Source organism: Montipora capricornis, chromosome 10 (genome assembly GCF_036669925.1).
Source record: "Montipora capricornis isolate CH-2021 chromosome 10, ASM3666992v2, whole genome shotgun sequence".
NCBI lineage: Eukaryota > Metazoa > Cnidaria > Anthozoa > Scleractinia > Acroporidae > Montipora > Montipora capricornis.
In genome coordinates this window covers 23953377-23971718 of record NC_090892.1, presented here as the reverse complement: position 1 = coordinate 23971718, position 18342 = coordinate 23953377, and the positions used below count along the sequence as shown (strand labels likewise).

At 36.3% G+C, this 18342-nt stretch overlaps 1 protein-coding gene and 1 long non-coding RNA gene across 3 annotated transcripts in view; one reads left to right on the top strand and one right to left on the bottom strand.

The window, feature by feature from the left end:
* LOC138021444 (uncharacterized) overlaps window positions 1-2723 on the top strand; it is a 34356-nt gene extending 31633 nt beyond the window's left edge. The window contains exon 2 of one of the 2 annotated variants that reach the window (XR_011126374.1): window positions 2449-2723. This is a non-coding gene — a long non-coding RNA (uncharacterized lncRNA). Of the gene's footprint in view, window positions 1-2445 lie in introns of both variants that reach the window. The other variant, XR_011126373.1, reaches the window with a different exon arrangement.
* A 724-nt stretch (window positions 2724-3447) lies between these two features.
* On the bottom strand, window positions 3448-5403 carry LOC138020462 (ATP-dependent DNA helicase pif1-like). Its single transcript, XM_068867446.1, has one exon. It carries the CDS (start codon window positions 5401-5403, stop codon window positions 3448-3450), a length of 1956 nt encoding a protein of 651 aa, XP_068723547.1.
* Window positions 5404-18342: the final 12939 nt, after the last annotated feature.

Below are 18342 nucleotides of genomic sequence, written 5' to 3'. Positions count from 1 at the left end.
AACGTCTTTTCCAGCAGTTGTAGCATGTTTCGCAATGGTTTGAAATCTATGTTGCGTTCTAGAAATCATGAGGGCTGCTGCTGTGCAGCAACTTTTAATTGCATGGGAAAGGGGTGGTCAGGGGTGCAAATGTTTCTTCTATCTAGTTGCCAGGATCTAATTGTTGAAAAGTGGGTTAACTTGACTCTGAACAAAACCATTGACCTTGGGTTAGTGCTATTGGTGCTTTGAGTAACGGGACCGAGAACTCAGTACAAGCAAAACAGAGGTTAATTTTCAACAATACAATTTAGTACTGAACTAATTCTAGGTTTAGGCAGGAAGGTATGACAAACCGACAAATGTACCCAGGAGGTGTGATAATTGGTACTGTCTGAATGAAAAGGAGTCTGAATTGGTTTTATGAGCTGATTTGAGTAAAAGAAATGCATAAAATGTAAATGAATATAATAAGTTAAAGTTCAACGCAACTGAATCAACTGTACTTCAAGACAAACGTTTCAGCATGAACATGTATAGAAACCAATATAAACCTAACGAAGATAACATTAGAACGAAGCTTTTAGCCAGGTGGGCGTCCGGGTGTCCTGTGGACGCCCAGTTTTCAGGAAAACATTTTTTGAAAACATCTTGATGTCCAAGTTGATCGCTGTGAGGGTTTGTGGTTCTTTTAAATATGTGTGAATAACACCATTGCATAGTTTGTTTTGCTAATTTTTGCATCATGTATGCTTTTGATCATCAGAGATGTCATTAATTCCTTATTTGAATTATTTAGTGGATGCCCACATGCTGGCTAAAAGCCTGATTAGAACTATTCTAACAGAACCATAATTATATAAGTGATTGGCGATTAGAAATAGGGATAGTCTCTCCACATTCTAATGGTTCACTCGTATAAAATGAACAATAAAAACAGGAATAACAATATGTAAACTGAACATGTAAGGTTATGTTAAGTAATGTCGATCTGCATTGCAGAAGCACTAGACGAATGATTGTTTGGGGTTAAAGTTGATAATCTCTGATTGTAACTGAAACTAATGTTTTGTACATGATGATCAAAAGTGTAATAAAGATTGACAAGTTAAGATCTGCATTGTTCCAATGTTTTGTTCAGTGTATAATGGACACGATGGACAGTTCAGGAGATTGCTAGAACTCGGTTGTTGTGAGTGTAGGTTATGGTTGCATTCACACTTAGAAGCATCTCTGTCAGGTCTTCTTCTGTCAGCTGGCTAAACTCTTTGTCTTGACCTGACTGTTGTTTGTAAATTGCATACAGCACTGAAAGCTTGTCATCAAAGATGGTCAGTGTTACGTCTTTTTGATCAGCTGTGACAAATAGTACTTTTGCAAGAGCTCTGTTTTTGCACTTTGTTTTTAGCTTTGCCATGCCACAATTGGAACACCGAATTATCTTGCCGCTATCATTTGAAGGCAAGGAGGAATTGCATTTGGTACAGGACAGATAAGTGGTGAGCCTTTCAACTGCTTCAGCTGGGCATGTGACTGTGTTCTGGTATTTGTCCTTTGTGATTTCATCTTTTCTTTGTACTTGAGTAGTTGACGATTGGATAGTTGTCTGCTTATTAAGTGTTATGTACTTCTGTTGTTGGTAGCTCTTGACAATTGCCTTACAGAACTTGTAGGTGTTTCCTGACTGTATTCTTTTAGTGTCTTCTTCCCAAAGCACTAATCTCATGGATCCTGTTTCGTCGGTGAGTGTGCATTCTTTTTTTGTCAAAGTCTTGCCATTTGATGTTATGGTGGTTGGAAGTTCAATTTCTGTGACTCGCCCAGTGATGTTTACTTTGCTTTTAGCATTCTCATTTGCCATAATTTCTTGTATGCTGTGTGTGGACTGTGTGTCTTCCTGCTCTTCCTTTGTGATCTCGGTGAAGTCGAATGTGATTTCACTTTTAGTAGGGTCTGATAGTTTGGTTCTTTTATTGATGTGCACTTCGTCTTGATTGGTGTATTTGTTTCGTTTTATGTTGTAGTTAGTTATTTTGATAGGTGATGTGGATTCTATCTTGGCCTTGATGTGGGAATGTTTATCTGGCGAAAAACACACAGCCCTCATTGATTTGTCTTTTACTTGAAGAGTGGCATCGAAATAGTCGTTGTTTGCTTGGCTCCTCTTCATGGGGGACAAATTATGCAGATAGCAAATTAAAGGTGTATCTGGAAAAAAAATAATAAGAGAAGAACGATTGTAATGTCTAGGATATTGTTTAAAGTCGAGTCATTGCAGTAAGCACCTTTAGAATAACAATTTGCTGTCCGTAATAGCAAGAATGTGCATTATCAGGAGAATCTTATAGTCATTCCATTATATGAAAATTCCAGTTGCCAACTGTTTACAGATGAAAAATTCATTCTATGTGTATGTTAAACTTATTTCAGTTGTTTGGCTTTACTACTTACTTTCTTCTTGTTTAGTAGGAGTGTGCATGAGGGTGCTGTGATCAGCCTGGCTGCTGGGATTTGTTTGTGAGGAACCAGCCACAGCTTCATCTGATGGAGGTGTTTGTGAGGAACCAGCCACAGCTTCATCTGATGGAGGTGTTTGTGAAGAACCAGCCACAGCTTCATCTGATAGGTCTTGAGGGTTGATGATTGATGGATTGTTATCTGATGATGCAAAATAATACTTTAGACATCATTTAAGGCATTCAGTAAATGTGAAATGTATGTTACTAATAAAGCATTTCCTTATACACTGGTTTTACAGTATTTTATGGTTATCAATATTTGTGTTTCATTCAACTACAGTCAAAGCGACAACCTCGGGGATTGAAAATGGTTAATGAAGCTGGTTGCTTGCAAGAAAGTGCGCTGCTGGTTGAACAGAATCACAAACACTAGAAGTTGGTCTCATAGACATAATTACAAAGATTTAGATGTCCATTACAGTGGCAACAAATAAGTTGTGCTAGTATAATATGGCTATTTTTTTAGCTTAATTGTGCGAGATGTTTTGACATACAGCTGTAGCAGCTTCTGCTTGTCGCTAGTTGGTAAACCTCAAAAGTGGTTGGTAAAGGAGCTGGTCGCCCGGAAGCCCCTAAAGTTGTCACTTTCGAGAGCTTTTCATTACAAAGTTTAAGTGACAAGTCAAACTGTAATTTAAATTGTTGGTCGTTATCAGAGTAGGTCAATCATAGAGCTCTTCCACTGTACCAGTATCTTATTTTGTTTTACTTACTTTTGGTTTGTGTGGTGGGCGTGTGTTGTTTCTGAATTGAAGCAGCTGCAGGTTCTGGTGGAAAATAAAAATGGTTGCTATATTTACTGTAACAGGAATACAGAAAAGGGACATGTAGTATTTGTTTGTTTTATTACTTACTTGTTGTTCTTTTACGCATTCTGTAGCAACCCTAGTGAGTTAAAACATAGTAGACATAAGAAAACAATAATCAACCTAAGTGCATTTTGGTCATATCAAACAATTTTAGAGTAGTTTAAAGCTGTTTTGTCAGACAATTGTTTAAGCCTTTGTTCTTCTTTCAGCCTATATTTCAACAATTCTGAATTCTTGATTTTCTGTAGTCTTTCAAATGTCATAGGCTCAATGACTAATGAAGAGATGTTGCGTACTCTACTTACGGCAACATAGGTAATTCCTAATGTGGATTCTTTTTTGCCAATATCAACCCAAGCTTTATTCAAAGTCATACCCTGACTTTGATGAATTGTCAATGCCCAAGCAAGTGTTAAAGGTAGCTGTTGCCTTTCATGCACTACATTGCCACATTCAACTGTGGCTGTTATAGGTGGAATAGGAACACATGAAGGCTTATTATTTGTGAAAGATGGACCTGAGAATGCATCAAATTTCACTATAACTGCAAGAGGCAATGATGGAGGCTGTGTATTGGGCTCGTAGATAATATCTACAACTGATCCTGTTGAACCATTGCAAAGACCAACTGATGGCCAGAGGTTCATTGTAAGCATGACTCTTGCACCCTTTGCCACTAGTAGTTTTGGTTGCAAACCAAGCATCTGTTGGGCACTGATGTTCTTTCCCTCAACACAAGAATGTTTAGCAAATACTTCTGCTATAGGTTGTTTTAGTTCCAACAAACGATAGTAATTATATTTTGCTACCTCATCGTTGCTGTAATATAATCGTGTTACACCCTCAACGCATTTAATATTTTCAACTTGGGATGGTTGTCTTGCTAACAACTGTTTCCAATCATGTTCTGTAGTCTCACCATTCCGTAACCTCTTCAACAATTGTTTGAATAATACTTGATCAAGTTCTGACCCAAGCACTCTTTGATTTACTTTCAGAATAACAACTTTATCAAACATTTGATAAGCACAATAGCCCTGTTCTGCAATTGCGCTTGGTGGTTTAGAATGGTATAAAGGCTTATCTCCCACTGGAGGTAATTGAGCAGGATCCCCAAAGAAAATAACAGACTTTCCACCAAACAGTACTTCATGCAGACCAGTTGCCTGTCTGCATCGTCTATCAATCCACCCTAGAGATGCTTGACCAAGCATAGAATATTCATCTATTATTATATATTCTACTTTTGTCAGTCTTTCCTGTATTGTTATCAATGCTTGACCTGATAAGTCTTTTTGTAACATGTGGGTGACAGGCAATCGTAGAAAAGAATGGATGGTTATTCCATTTATAGCATAAGCAGCTTTTCCTGTTGTTGCAGTTACTTTGCATTTATCTTTGAGGTGGGTGCATAGTGCATATATTAAATAGCTTTTACCAGTTCCAACCTCCCCATTAATAATCAAATGTAGCGGTTTCTCTTGCATTGAGTGAGTTGTAACAATTTCATAAGCTAGTCTCTGTGCATCACTGAATGATTCTGTATTGATTGAAAATGTTTGTTTCCTTGGAAGAAAGGTTTCTTTTTTTGCTGTGATCCAACTTGGCATTTCTCCAATTTGCTGGTCTGTGTATTTAACAGCATCACAATGCCAATCATGGGAATTGACAATCGAAGATGAAGCATTGGTAAGACCATTAGTGTGGAATGACGCAAGTATCATCCATTCCTCTTGAGATGTTTCATCTTCTACAACTGCGACATTGTCTGTATTATCTATCTTAGCATTCTGCATTGCATCATGCAACTTTTCTTCCCAATTTGGAACATGCAATACAGCTTCTGGTGAACTCAAATATTCATGCCATGCATTTATGTAAGTCTGATCAGAAGGTTCTTCACTGTTCCAAGCATTATTTGGGTTATTTGTCCATGGTTTATATTTTAATAATTGATATTTGCAAAGTAAACTGTAAAATTTACCTTTGGGATTTGGAGAATAGTGTGGAAATACTCGAGGTACTATGAGTGAAGACTGGTTGACTAGTTTGCCTTTAACTAATCTATATTTTTCAATAAATTCTACAAGACTCATCTTTTTTATATCTGGAAAATCTTTAACATATTGGAGACGTTTTGCATAAAGATCAAGTACTGAATCCTTAGTACAAGGAGCTGATGCATTGTGTTGATTAGGTTTATTCTGCGAGAGCCATACAGACTGACAGGACGGACATTAAAGGTTGTGCTATATAATTTCAGGGATAACAGTAAGTGCGCAGTTTGTTGTGCACTGAAATTTTTTTCATAGTTTTTTGTGCATCTGAGTTATCTGTATTTTTCAATACAATGTCAAACGTTTCAGCAAGCATTGGCGATTTAGGTTCACCTTTTGCAGCATATTTTGAAAGATATTCTATGCAAGCATACTGATCAATAACAACTTGAATGTCGCAATTTGCTCTCCATCCTTGCAGCTGAATTCGTTGGTGGTTGTTTAGCCTAGTATCATTTCTTTTTGTAATTATTTTGGCTTTGAATTGGGGCAACTTTCCATCACTCCTATTAACAGGTTCAAAAACTAATTTTGTCTGTGGGCATAGATCAAATGGATAATTAAAGCGGCATTGCTTGTCCTTAAGACCTTGTTTGTATCTTAGACAATACCTTGTATTACAACGTGTATGGCGTTGGACAGTATTCAACAGATTTGTATAATCGTCGTCTATGTCAGTCACACATTCATGCCTTTGTTTACATGGATGAATCTTTGGTTTTATCCATATCTCACTATCAGGGGGACATGGATGGATTGTAAGTTGACATCAAGGTATCTACATATTGGCAAATTTGTTGTGAAGCTTTTTTGCCATCAGTAATCGTGCAAATATCGGGAATGGATGTTTCAGCAGATGATTTTTCAGCCAAGAATCCTTTAAGTGCTTTGTCAGTCAAATCACACAGACCTGGATCACTTTTAAGCTTTGCTATACCATGGCAATGAATACTTCCTCGAGCTTGATACTCGTACCTGTACCAATGCCACTCAGCCCCAAGGCAATTATACAACCAATGTTTTACAAATTGTTCCACACGTTTTGTAAAAAACCAATCTACTAAATGAGGGTTGTTTATAACATTCATTCGCCTTTCTTCAGAGGTAATATCATCTACATTGGAGCTAAACAGTTGATGTAATTCAGGCCAATGCATATCTGCAGAAGACAAGGTGAAGAATATTGTTGGTGGCCCTTTATATTTTATGATTGATTTTAGATCTTGTTGTAATTTGTACCAGTATGCCGAGCTTCCAGTGATTTTTGCTACATATCTTGATACCTTTGCCACAAAAAAACTGTGATTTGTTTTCGTTGGGCATGTTTCTGAGCTCCTCTAATGTCAAATGTGCTTCCCCAGGGTTTTGTTTAAAGAAAACAGCTGTTTGTTGCATTGTTCGTTTTCTTTGAATCATGTTCAGAGCCCAATATGAAAATCTAGGGTGCGAAGCAAACCTGAAGTAAAATTTTCCATTTATTGTTTCTGCAAACTTAAACAAGTGTTTAATTCTTTCATTAAAAGGGACATCCCTATGTAAACATGGATTTGTTGGGTCTCCTTTACCATCTGGAAACAATGTAGGAAAGGCTAAAGTAGCAAGGCCTGAAATAGTATATTCATTTAATGGTTTATCCTCTATTGTCGGCCAATTGATTCATCCTGTTCCAATTTCAGACAAAATTGCATCCTTTTCAAGTTTCTCATTCTCATTACGTGGCAGAAAGCTACTAGTTTTTGTTTCATTCTTTATGAGCTGATCTTCATCAGAATCATCACTGGTATTTGCGTTTGTTTCAATGTTCTGGAACTCGGTTTCATTGGTCTCTACAGTTTGCAGATCATCTGGTACACCATTCTCAGGCAAAGAATGTAAGGAATCTAAATTAAGTGCCACATTTGTATAGTGTGGATTATTTTGAATTGACCAAATAAGTGCTTGCTGAACTTTGCTTCTCCTGACAATAACATTTTTAAAGGCATTATCTTTTCCATTCATAGTTACTAGTAAGAGGGAGACATGCTTGGGATATCTTGGTAGTGATTGGGCTAGCTCAGAGACCTGTTGTGGTAGATTTATGCAGTGCCCTGAAAAACCTCGTTGTCCTCCAGGCTTTACATAAACATTCATAATAGGGAGAGCTCGAGCAATTAACATCTCTTCGATTTGTGTTAAATCCTGTAACTCATTTGGTATACATGATGGAATCATTTGATTGCCAGCTGAAAACTTTTTAGGAACTTTTTTGTCACTTGAACACCTCTGACAAATGTAAGTAGTTTTTGACTTTACTTTTCCTTTTAAAGGCCATGCCTCAAAACAGATTTTGCACTGATACATATTATACTGGATAGACTTTTGGAAGTTAGACAGATGTTTTTGTGCACTGACATCAATTGTCTGTCTCTCTTTATTGTCAGCATTTGTCAGAAGTTTGTTGTGCCTTCTTTTTTACCCTTTTGACATTTATCTCATTGTCACTATCTGTGCTCAGGGTACTGATTGTGTTCTTTGAGGTCAATTCTGAATCGCTGTCAGTGCTAATGTGGGCTAAGTCCTCCATGTTGCTCAATGTGAAAGACACATGCTTTGAACTATCTGCTGCATGATTAGCCTTTACAATTTTGGAAGGTTGACTAATGGATACAGACTTTGTCTTATGATGATGGCTTTGTTCTCTATTTTGTTTTCTTTTGCAACCATGATTAGAATGAGGAGTCAGAGAAGAAGCAACATCTAGCACAATGTCATAACGTACACTACTAGTATTTTGCAAATAGAGACCACCTATATTTTTGGCAGGATATCCTGATAAGAGAGAACTCGAAAACCTTTGCCATTAAAAGAAAACCAATTTTGGTATATACATAAATGTCAGTTTCTAGCAAAGAAGAGGCTGCTATTATTTCAATATCTGTTCCCCAAGCATGTTGATTTGTCATTCCTGTGCGGGCCAAATATTCATTCACACTGCCATTCATGTGAGCAAGTAATGCATGCTCCTTATGTCTGATATGTTGAACTATCTTTTGTCTGACTAAGCTGTGATAATTTTGTCTCCCAGTTATTGCATAAGAAAGGGCACGGAATAAGCAATTGCCATCACCTAGTATTCGATACAGTTTGGAAGGCTTTTCTAAGGGTTTGACCAATTCCGAACTATTTTTGTGTTTGACAATCAGTGGCAAATCCAGAGCAGAACACCAAACAGCCTGACGCTCTGTGTGACAACATGCAAAAATGAATGGCTTTTCTTTGTTTTTTATGCCTTTGACATGTATCTCATTGTCACTATCTGTGTTCTGGGTACTCATTGTGTTGTTCGAGGTCAGTTTTGAATCACTGTCACTGCTAATGTGGGCCAAGTCCTCCCTGTTGCTCAATGTGAAGGACACATGCTTTGAAGTATCTGTAACATGATTAGCCTTTGCTAGTTTGAGAGGTTGACTAATGGATACAGACTTTGTCTTACAATGATGGCTCTGTTCATAATTCCGTTTTCTTTTGCAACCTTGATTAGAATGAGGAGTCAGAGAAGAAGCAACATCTAGCACAATGTCATAATGTACACCACTAGTATTTTGCAAATAGAGACCACCTATATTTTTGGCAGGATATCCTGATAAGATAGAACTCGAAAACCTTTGCCATTTATATAGAAAACCAACTTTGGTATATACATAAATGTCAGTTTCTAGCAAAGAAGAGGCTGCTATTATTTCAATATCTGTTCCCCAAACATGTTGATTTGTCATTCCTGTGCGGGCCAAATATTCATTCACACTGCCATTCATGTGAGCAAGTAATGCATGCTCCTTATGTCTGATATGTTGAACTATCTTTTGTTTGACTAAGCTGTGATAATTTTGTCTCCCAGTTATTGCATAAGAAAGGGCACGGAATAAGCAATTGCCATCACCTAGTATTCGATACAGTTTGGAAGGCTTTTCCAACGGTTTGACCATTTCTGAACAATTTTTGTGTTTGACAAGCAGTGGCAAATCCAGAGCAGAACACCAAAATGCCTGACATTCAGTATTCCAAGGTTCAATAAAAAAATAGTTCTTTTTATTTGGGTCTTCCAAATTTAGACTGTCAGTAGATATTTCTGGTCCAGGATTGAGTTCTATATCATTTGCTAGCTGAATTAATTCAGGTATGTAGAACTGATAGAGATAGATTTGGGTCAACCAATGACGATTGAATCTCATCATGTTATAATTCTGAACAACCTTTAAAGTTGTTATTTTATATGGAAGCAATTTATTTACCAACAGGATTGTACTCCAAAATTTTCCTGTCATACACAACTGGTAATGTCTGGACGATAAGAATATAAAATGTGTCCCTATAGTTGCTCTGTACTGTTCCAAGCTATTTCCCATTTTTAATCTCACCTTCCTTAAAGGTGTCTTTCAACTTCTTTCTTCAACTTCCTTTTTTCTGAAAATAGAAGTATTGTACTTCAATACATTTAACACTTTCAAGACATAGATATGAACGAGGCGTGTTGTAACACAACCAAACGAGGCATATAAAATATACCATCCAAATTTGCTTTAAGCTGTAAAATCTGAAATCAAAACCAAAATATATGAATTTCCTGTAATGTTTTAATCTATTTTCTTGACCAGGATATGCAAAATCCTGGGCATGAAGTGTGTTCACATGGAGGTGAGGGACCCTGGTTAGCAGACTACCCACTCTAGAGAAGTAAAGAATATGACCATTCGCATTTAGTGTGATTACCCCAATGTGCTCGATCCATTCGAGATGAACAAATGTCATGTTCAAAATAATGAACAAAGCATTATTCCGACACCAAAGAAATGAAAATTCCGTTGCGATAATTCCCTTGCCTTGTTGGAGTAAATAAGCTTATGCATTCGCGGCGGTCACTATTAATTCATTACAAAACTTCGCAAATTATCAAAAGTTCTTACCTCGCTATAAGTAGCAGTAGCAGTTTGTGTTCTGAAAAGGAAGAAATTTGGTCAGAAATAGGTAGCAGTTTGTGTTCTGAAAAGGAAGAAATTTGGTCAGAAATCCAACAAACGTGCATTAGCTGCCATTTTGTGATGTCTTGGTTGTTTACTCGAACATTCAAATCACGAAATAAGATTTTCTTATGTGAAACATTCAAGAACAACTACGCAAAAGCTTTGTCGGAGCCATTTAAAGGACTACAGTATGCATTGATGCCTTAATAGTTAAATTTTTGTTTATAAAACAAACATTTTTCAAGCAAATTAAAAGCTGACTTACCTTCGATCACAGAAGAAAAGCACATGGCACGAAACACGGCGTGCAAGGCATTGTGGTTGAATTTGTGGGTACAGAGCAATGCATTGTGGTAGAAATGTTGGAGGCTCGATTCCCTTGCAGATTATATCTGCTGACTTCGCTCAGTCGCTTCAGGCTCCTTCGCTGCGTCAGCAATAAAAATGGCAAAAATTATAAAAATGCTTTTTTAACTCTTTCACTCCCATGAGGTTCCCCATTGACGGGTAAAATCGTTTGGTGTTAGACAGAGTGAAATCTATAAGTTTTTGAGTGAATCCCTGTTAACGAGTAAAATTGTCTGGTGTTAGACAGAGTGAAATCTATAAGTGTCATTCTTGGGAGTGAAAGGGTTAATGGGGACATTTATCTGGAACAACCCAATTGAACTTTATTTCTACGTGGGAATTTGTAATTATTGGGATTAAATAATGAAAACATACTAAAATAATAATAATGATGATAATAAAAGTACATATACTTGACAAAAAAGTTTTTTATATTTACCGTCTGCCACAAGGGCTCCACGGAGTGAAAGATATTTGTGATGTTTTTTATATGGTTTCTTGCCCACATGTAATCATCTAAAAGATACAGTACAAGTATTGAGATAATTAATGTGAGGTGTTACAGTGTAGTTGTAGTAAGTTATTACAGATTATGGCATCTCAGGGCTTAAAATGAACTTTTTAGCTTAGGTGGCAGCTGGCGACTAATGGGGAAAATTTGGTCGCCAGATCATAAATTTTGGTCGCCAACTTTGCATGCATGGTAAGTCATAATTATTAAGTAGTACAAAAAGAAGCAGCATAGTTAGCTTTTCAGGTGTTCGCTTTCTAACAGAAGGGACAAGTTCTTCAACCTATTTTACATTAAGGGTACAGGTTGCTTTTTGAAGGTTCCATGTAAATTTCAAACTCATTGACAGTGCCAATTGAACTTTATTTCTACGTGGGAATTTGTAATTATTGGGATTAAATAATGAAAACATACTAAAATAATAATAATAATAATAATAATAATAATAATAATAATAATAATAAAAGTACATATACTTGACAAAAAAGTTTTTTATATTTACCGTCTGCCACAAGGGCTCCATGGAGTGAAAGATATTTGTGATGTTTTTTATATGGTTTCTTGCCCACATGTAATCATCTAAAAGATACAGTACAAGTATTGAGATAATTAATGTGAGGTGTTACAGTGTAGTTGTAGTAAGTTATTACAGATTATGGCATCTCAGGGCTTAAAATGAACTTTTTAGCCTAGATGCCAGCTGGCGACTAATAAGGAAAATTTGGTCGCCAGATCATAAATTTTGGTCGCCAACTTTGCATGCACGGTAAGTCATAATTATTAAGTAGTACAAAAAGAAGCAGCATAGTTAACTTTTCAGGTGTTCGCTTTCTAACAGAAGGGACAAGTTCTTCAACCTATTTTACATTAAGGGTACAGGTTGCTTTTTGAAGGTTCCATGTAAATTTCAAACTCATTGACAGTGCGATGTCTAGATTATCAATATCAAGCTAGTTTCGAGGAGGTATATCCTTTTTCCGAGTATTCAAACTCAAAATTCGTTGCAATCATCGAGTGAATTGGAAATATATGTGAAGTGTTTTGAGGTTTTCGAATTCCTCTAAATCGCCGAAGTAGACCCATAGATTTGAGAGTGTTCCATGTTTGAGAGCAAAGAGGTTTTACTTGTTGTTGTTGAACATGGCGTGAAGTTTTAAAGCCCGAGAATGACTCAGGAATCTTCCACCAATGCCGTAGTTTCAGAAGCGAAGACCTTGAATATCTCAGCATAATGAGAAGATGACAATGTTAATTAATGTTTCGATGATAGTCCAAAGCGAATAAACGAGATTAAAACTGTAAAAAACCGTAAAAAATAGGGAGCCGATTAAAAAGCAACCAACTTGGTGCTTAGTTCCAGTCCAGATAAATCCAGTCCGGATAAATCCAGTCTGGATAAATCACTATCCATTGGATAGTGCAAAGTGTATATCAACATTCCAGGAATAGAATTACGTGACATTACATTAATTTTTTGAAGGTGGTAATGGGTATTTTTGTGACCTGTGATCGGCTTTTTTTATTAGTTGTGAAATGTGTATTTTTTCCTTCATGAATTGTGATTTCCATAGTAGCTATGAATTGTAATTATCCAAAATGTATTGTTTTATTTTCCATGATGTGTGAAGTGCTAATATTATAATTTATTTTGAAATGTGAAAGGGCCCTTTTCTTGTGAAACGTGATGTATACCTCTTTACTCCATTTACATCATTATAGGATTAATGCTAATTAATTTATCTTTCGTGTCAATTTAAGAATTTTGATAATTACTTACATTTGTTGTTGAAAATTTCTGGATTGACTGAGTCTGTAATAAACAAAATTGTTTCTTTTTTAATGAGTGATTGCTTTGACTTTTTTTAGCTCGAAAAATTTTGTAGTTAAGATTAATTGTTGTCAGATAAGTCAGATTCAATAATGTTAGATGTAAACCATTTACACAAGAAAGCTGCAGGATTATGAATGGTGTCTCAAAATTTTGCAGTTCTTGTAAAATTTGGCTTTGTTGGTAATGCTTGCAAAATTTTGGTGGATGGTTGTTTGCTTGTGTTTACATATTTTGACAAGTGCTCGACAGCCTCATTTAGGACAGTGTTTGTTGCTCCTAAGGTCAACTTTTGTCAGTGTTTGCTCTACGAAGTTGATTTATTCACAATTATAGAAATTGAGTGAATTGGCAATAGCAAGTTACTATGAGTGTAAGATGAGTATAACATTTTCTACATTTAGATGTAGTGTTAACAGTTTTGTAAGTCATGTTCAAAAGGAATACTTACAGAGGTCCATGATGCTTGCTTGCAGAGGTCCATGATGCTTGCAACACCGGGTGGTTAATGTAACCAGCAGGGGTGGGGGCATGTTGAATTTTTTTTATCTTTCCTTTGCATAGCATTTTTTATTTTTCTGTTACTTTGTTTTAGTTTGTTATTTGTTACTTGTCAACTGTTCAAGGGATAAAGAGGTAAAAATTACTGGAGTGCTGCAGTTCAATATTTGTCATTGAGATGAGGTTCAAATTATAGGCTTTACTGTCTCTGTTTTTGATTTGTGTTTCCAAGCGCTTCCAAGTGCTATATGTACAAAAACACTCCATTTTTCATGATTTAGTCAAAATGGTGAACGTAATAGACAAAATTCATCTCCAGACTCCAATCCAGCAACATTCTTAAAATTTTCAACATTTCAAACTATGACAGTAGCTAGTAAAAGCGGAGCTGGACAATCTGTAAGCCAGCATGCTTGCAAAGACCATTTGATTTTTTGCATACTAAGCTGATTGATTGACCATTATAAAAATTTTGTGAATTACCAACAACACTACTATGGGTGTAAGATGGGTATAACAGTTTCTACAAGTAGATGTAGTGTTAACAGTTTTATAAGTTATGTTCAAAAAAAGTACTTACAGATGTCCATGATGGTTGGTTCTAGTTCTCGATCTGTAACATTGAGAAGACCATTAAAAAGAGGCTGATCATTTGTTGAAAGGGTGGGGTGGTTAATGGAACTAACAGGGATGGGGGCATGTTGAAATTTTCTTGACTTTGTCCTTTATATAGCATTTTTTATGTTTCTCTTACTCTGTTTTAGTTTGTCACTCGTTACTTGTTAACTGTTCAAGGTACATTATTTAAAGTGTGTTCCCTTTTACTCCAGCATAAAAATCAGTGACCACACCTATTTGCACCAGCTCTTTCTCCTCCAGTATAATGACCAATTCCTTTCTGTGACATTGACTGATGCATTGCTTTTTAATCTCTTTGTCGAACGGAGACCTTGAGAATGAAGTTGCTAATTTCTTTATAACTTTGTAAAAGTAATTCGAAAACAAATATAGAGTTCAAGCAAGCAAATTATAAATACTATTTAGTCCATTTGGGTTTAAAAAGTTCATAGGGTGAAAGTAACTTTCTGATTATAATATTGACCAGCCCAGTTAAAATGTTATAGTAGTAGGCAAGTTGGCTTTAGTAATAATAAGTAGCCGTCTGCATACTAGGGGGGTTCTGGGAGCATTTTCCGGAAAATTATGAAAATATTGGCTTCATTAAATGGTTGCATCTAGTGCATTGTAGGGTAAACTGTGCCCTTATTAGATAGTAATGAAGAATCACGCAAGAGCTTCAATTTTCAAATTAAAGTTATATTCAGCTAAAAGCATTATTGAAAAAAAGGATAACTATAGTACAGGCAAGTACTTTTTAACTGTGAAAGCGAGAAACTTGGTTGCTGAAAGTTGACTCACAATATACTAAAGAGTCAGTTAAACTGAAAGCTTCAGGTCTTAACTTATTTAAACAATATATCACCTTAATGAAAAGCTATGGGTTTTCAGGACTACGTATTTGATATCATACCAGGGCTACACATTTGTGCCAACCTCACGAAATTGTTTGGATACCATCTTGTTTGTATCTGCAAGAACCGTGGGTGTTAAACATCCATTCGGATCACTTTCCTACGCCATAAGTACACAATTTTCAAGACGTTCTTGTAGAAGCGATGGTGTGCGCGGTTTGTGCAGCTCAGGTTGGCGTAGTGTATTTTTTGGTTATAATTTGAACTGGCAGAAGAAACCTTATAACCTGAGAAAGAATGAGGGCTTGCAGTATGTAGTCGAAACGTAGTGATTAAAGGGACAATATGGCAAAAAATGATCTTAATTTATTAGTATAACTTGTATTTTTAATTTACAGTGATGAAGAGCAATTTGAAACCAAACGGCAGATATTGACTGGGTTGATTTGAAAATTGTTTGTTCGTAAGTAAGGTAATGGAATTTTTATGCCAAGGAAGCAGTTTAAAATGAAATAAAGCAGAATACTTACGATCATCTAATGCGAAGAAAACTAAAAAAGAATGTAAAAAGAAGTAAAAGTTAGATTAAGGGAACTTGACATGCACCAGAACAAGTGCGAAATGATTTTTAGCTCTTATGTAAGTTTGGTGTCACAATGCTAACCTGATTGTCCCCTTGTAAATTTTCTCAAAATGCAACTTCAAAACAACAGAAAGACAAGTAAGTTTGTAAGAGTATGAATAATATGTACTTACAAGTGCTTTGTTCCCCAGTGGGAACTTGATGTGGCACTAAAAATGTAATAGAGACAAAGGTTTTAACTTTAACATGATTGTTGAGCAATTAGATTTTCATGTAAAGCAAAGAACTTGACAATAAAAAAAGCAAAACAAAATACACACACTCGTTTGACTCTACGTTTATGTTGCTTTGCTGCTCATCTAGAAGAGAAATGTACACTTTAATAACTTTAGAAATCAAATTGTTTACCACTGCGACATTGGTATTCTGATGACGATTGTCATATTTCGAGACAAAGTAACACAGTTTACGTCCTTAAAGTGCCATAATGCGAAGAAATTTTAAATCCACACAGTATTCATTTTGTGAGGTTTAATTCTTTTTACAAAGACCGCTTTAAATGAACTATGTGCAGCCTAATAAACGTTTGACACTGGGGGAAAACAATTAGGGTGTTGGCGTTTTGCACAGAGATCATTAAGCGATGTCAGATGGTGTTTCATAAAAAAGACCTTATTGGCTTTAACATGTTTGAGTGGCAAGAAGGTGGATTAACCATTGTGTTTGTATCGGGGATAGGCAACCTCGTTTTCAGGGTCTTTTCTCTGTCTTTGGGCACGGCGAGAATAGGGGCCTTTTCCTTGACTTAAGCCAGGGTGGGAAAGGGCTTTCAGAACGTGGTTGGGAATAGGTCCTTTGCAGTAGATGGTTATGTGACCTTGTCAATCGTAAAAATAGCGGCTAGTGTAAAATTATCGCAAAAAATGAAAAGAACGCAATGAAATTAGTAAGGTTGTATATTTTGAGACCGTTGATACTTAATTGTGAAATTTTATTGTGAAGTCTAGGTGTTGATGTACTAAACGCCTTATATCCATATTTCCGTAGCTTGTAGGGAGAAGACTGAAGGTATTTCTTAGAAGAGGATCTAAGTTATTGCTTGGGTTTGTAAACGTTAATCAATTCCTGTAGGTAGCTGTTGAAGCGATCGTGTGCACGGCTTGTGCAGCCTGGGCTGACGTGGTGTATTTTTTGGTTACAATTTAAACTGGTAGAAAAAAACCTTTTAACCTGAGAAATGACGAAGACTAGTAGTATGCAGTCGAAAGGTAGTGATTAAAGGGACAACATGGTATAAAAAATGATAATATTTTGTTGTATAACTTGTGTTTATAGTTTACAGTGATAAACAACAACTTAAAAGTAAGCGGCAGATATTGCGTTATAAGGGCTAAATAGCCGGCTGGTGACACATTTTGATCGGGGTGATAATTGACAACTGTTGATTTGTAAATAGGGTAATCGCATTTTTATGTCAAGAAAACAGTTTAAAATAGAATAAAACGGAATACGTACGATAATCTAATGCAACAAAAACTAAGAAAGAGTGTAAGAATAAAAACAAAAATAAGATTAAGGGAACTTGACATACACCAAAATTAACGCAAAATGATTACTAGCTCTTATGCAATCTTCATGGTACAAAGCTAATCTGATGATCTCCTTGTAAATTCTTTTCAAAACGCAACTTCAAAACAACAGAAAGATAAGCAAGTTTGTAAGAGTATGAACAATATGTACTTGACAGCACCTTGTTCCACAGTGGGAACTTCATGCGGTACTAAAAATGTTATAGAGACAAAGGTTGTAACTTTAAGATGATTGTTTCATGTAAAGCAAAGAACTTAAGAATAAAAAAATAAAAACAAAATACATACGCTCGTGGTTACTGCTGCGACATTGCTATTCTGATGACGATTATCATATTTCGAGGCAAAGTAATACAATTTACGTCCTTCAATTGCCTTAATGCGAAAGTGTGAAGTTGTCAAGTTAAAATTTCTTTACAAAGACCGCTTTAAACTTACCCATCTTAATCAAATGTTGAAGTTCAACTATCTGCAGCTTTATGTCACACTGGCGGAAAACAAGGAGGGTGTTGGCGTTTTATACAGGAATCGGTGGGCGATGTCACGTGGTGTTATAAAAGGACGTTATTGGCTCTGAAATGTTTGAGTGACAGCAAGGTGGATTGGCCATTGTGTTCGTATTCAGGATAGGCAACTTTGTTTTCAGGGCCTTTTCTTTGGTTTGGGGCGGGGCGAGAATAGGGGCATTTCCCGCCCCGCTCAAGTCAAGGAAAAGGTCCTGGGAACGTTGGTTGGGGATAGGACTTTTGCAGGACACAGTCACTTGTTCTTGTCAATTATAAAAATAGGGGCTAATGTAAAATTATCACAGCAAACCAACTAAAAATGTCTTTTTCCCCGAAAGTACTTATATCCAAAAATTACCTCCTCGTCCTATTTTGTGCCACTCCCAGAAAATTTTATTTCCCCTCTACCCTCCCCCTCCAGAGAATGTCGAGCTCTGATTGTGAAATAATGTTTAATAGGCCTTTTGTAACAAACGATCACATGGTACAGAATCCACAATGCTAGAGGGGAAGCTCATTATTATTCCCTTATTGGGACATTAAAACAAAGATAAGTCAAGTTTGACTCCTTCAGGACTCTCCCAGTGGGGGAATAATAATGAGCTTGCTCTCCAGCATGGCGGACTTTGTACCATGTGAC

What these genes read in the sequence shown, in the direction of transcription:
- LOC138020462 (XM_068867446.1), bottom strand. Translation starts at nt 5,403, where the DNA reads ATGAGTCTTGTAGAATTTATTGAAAAATATAGATTAGTTAAAGGCAAA.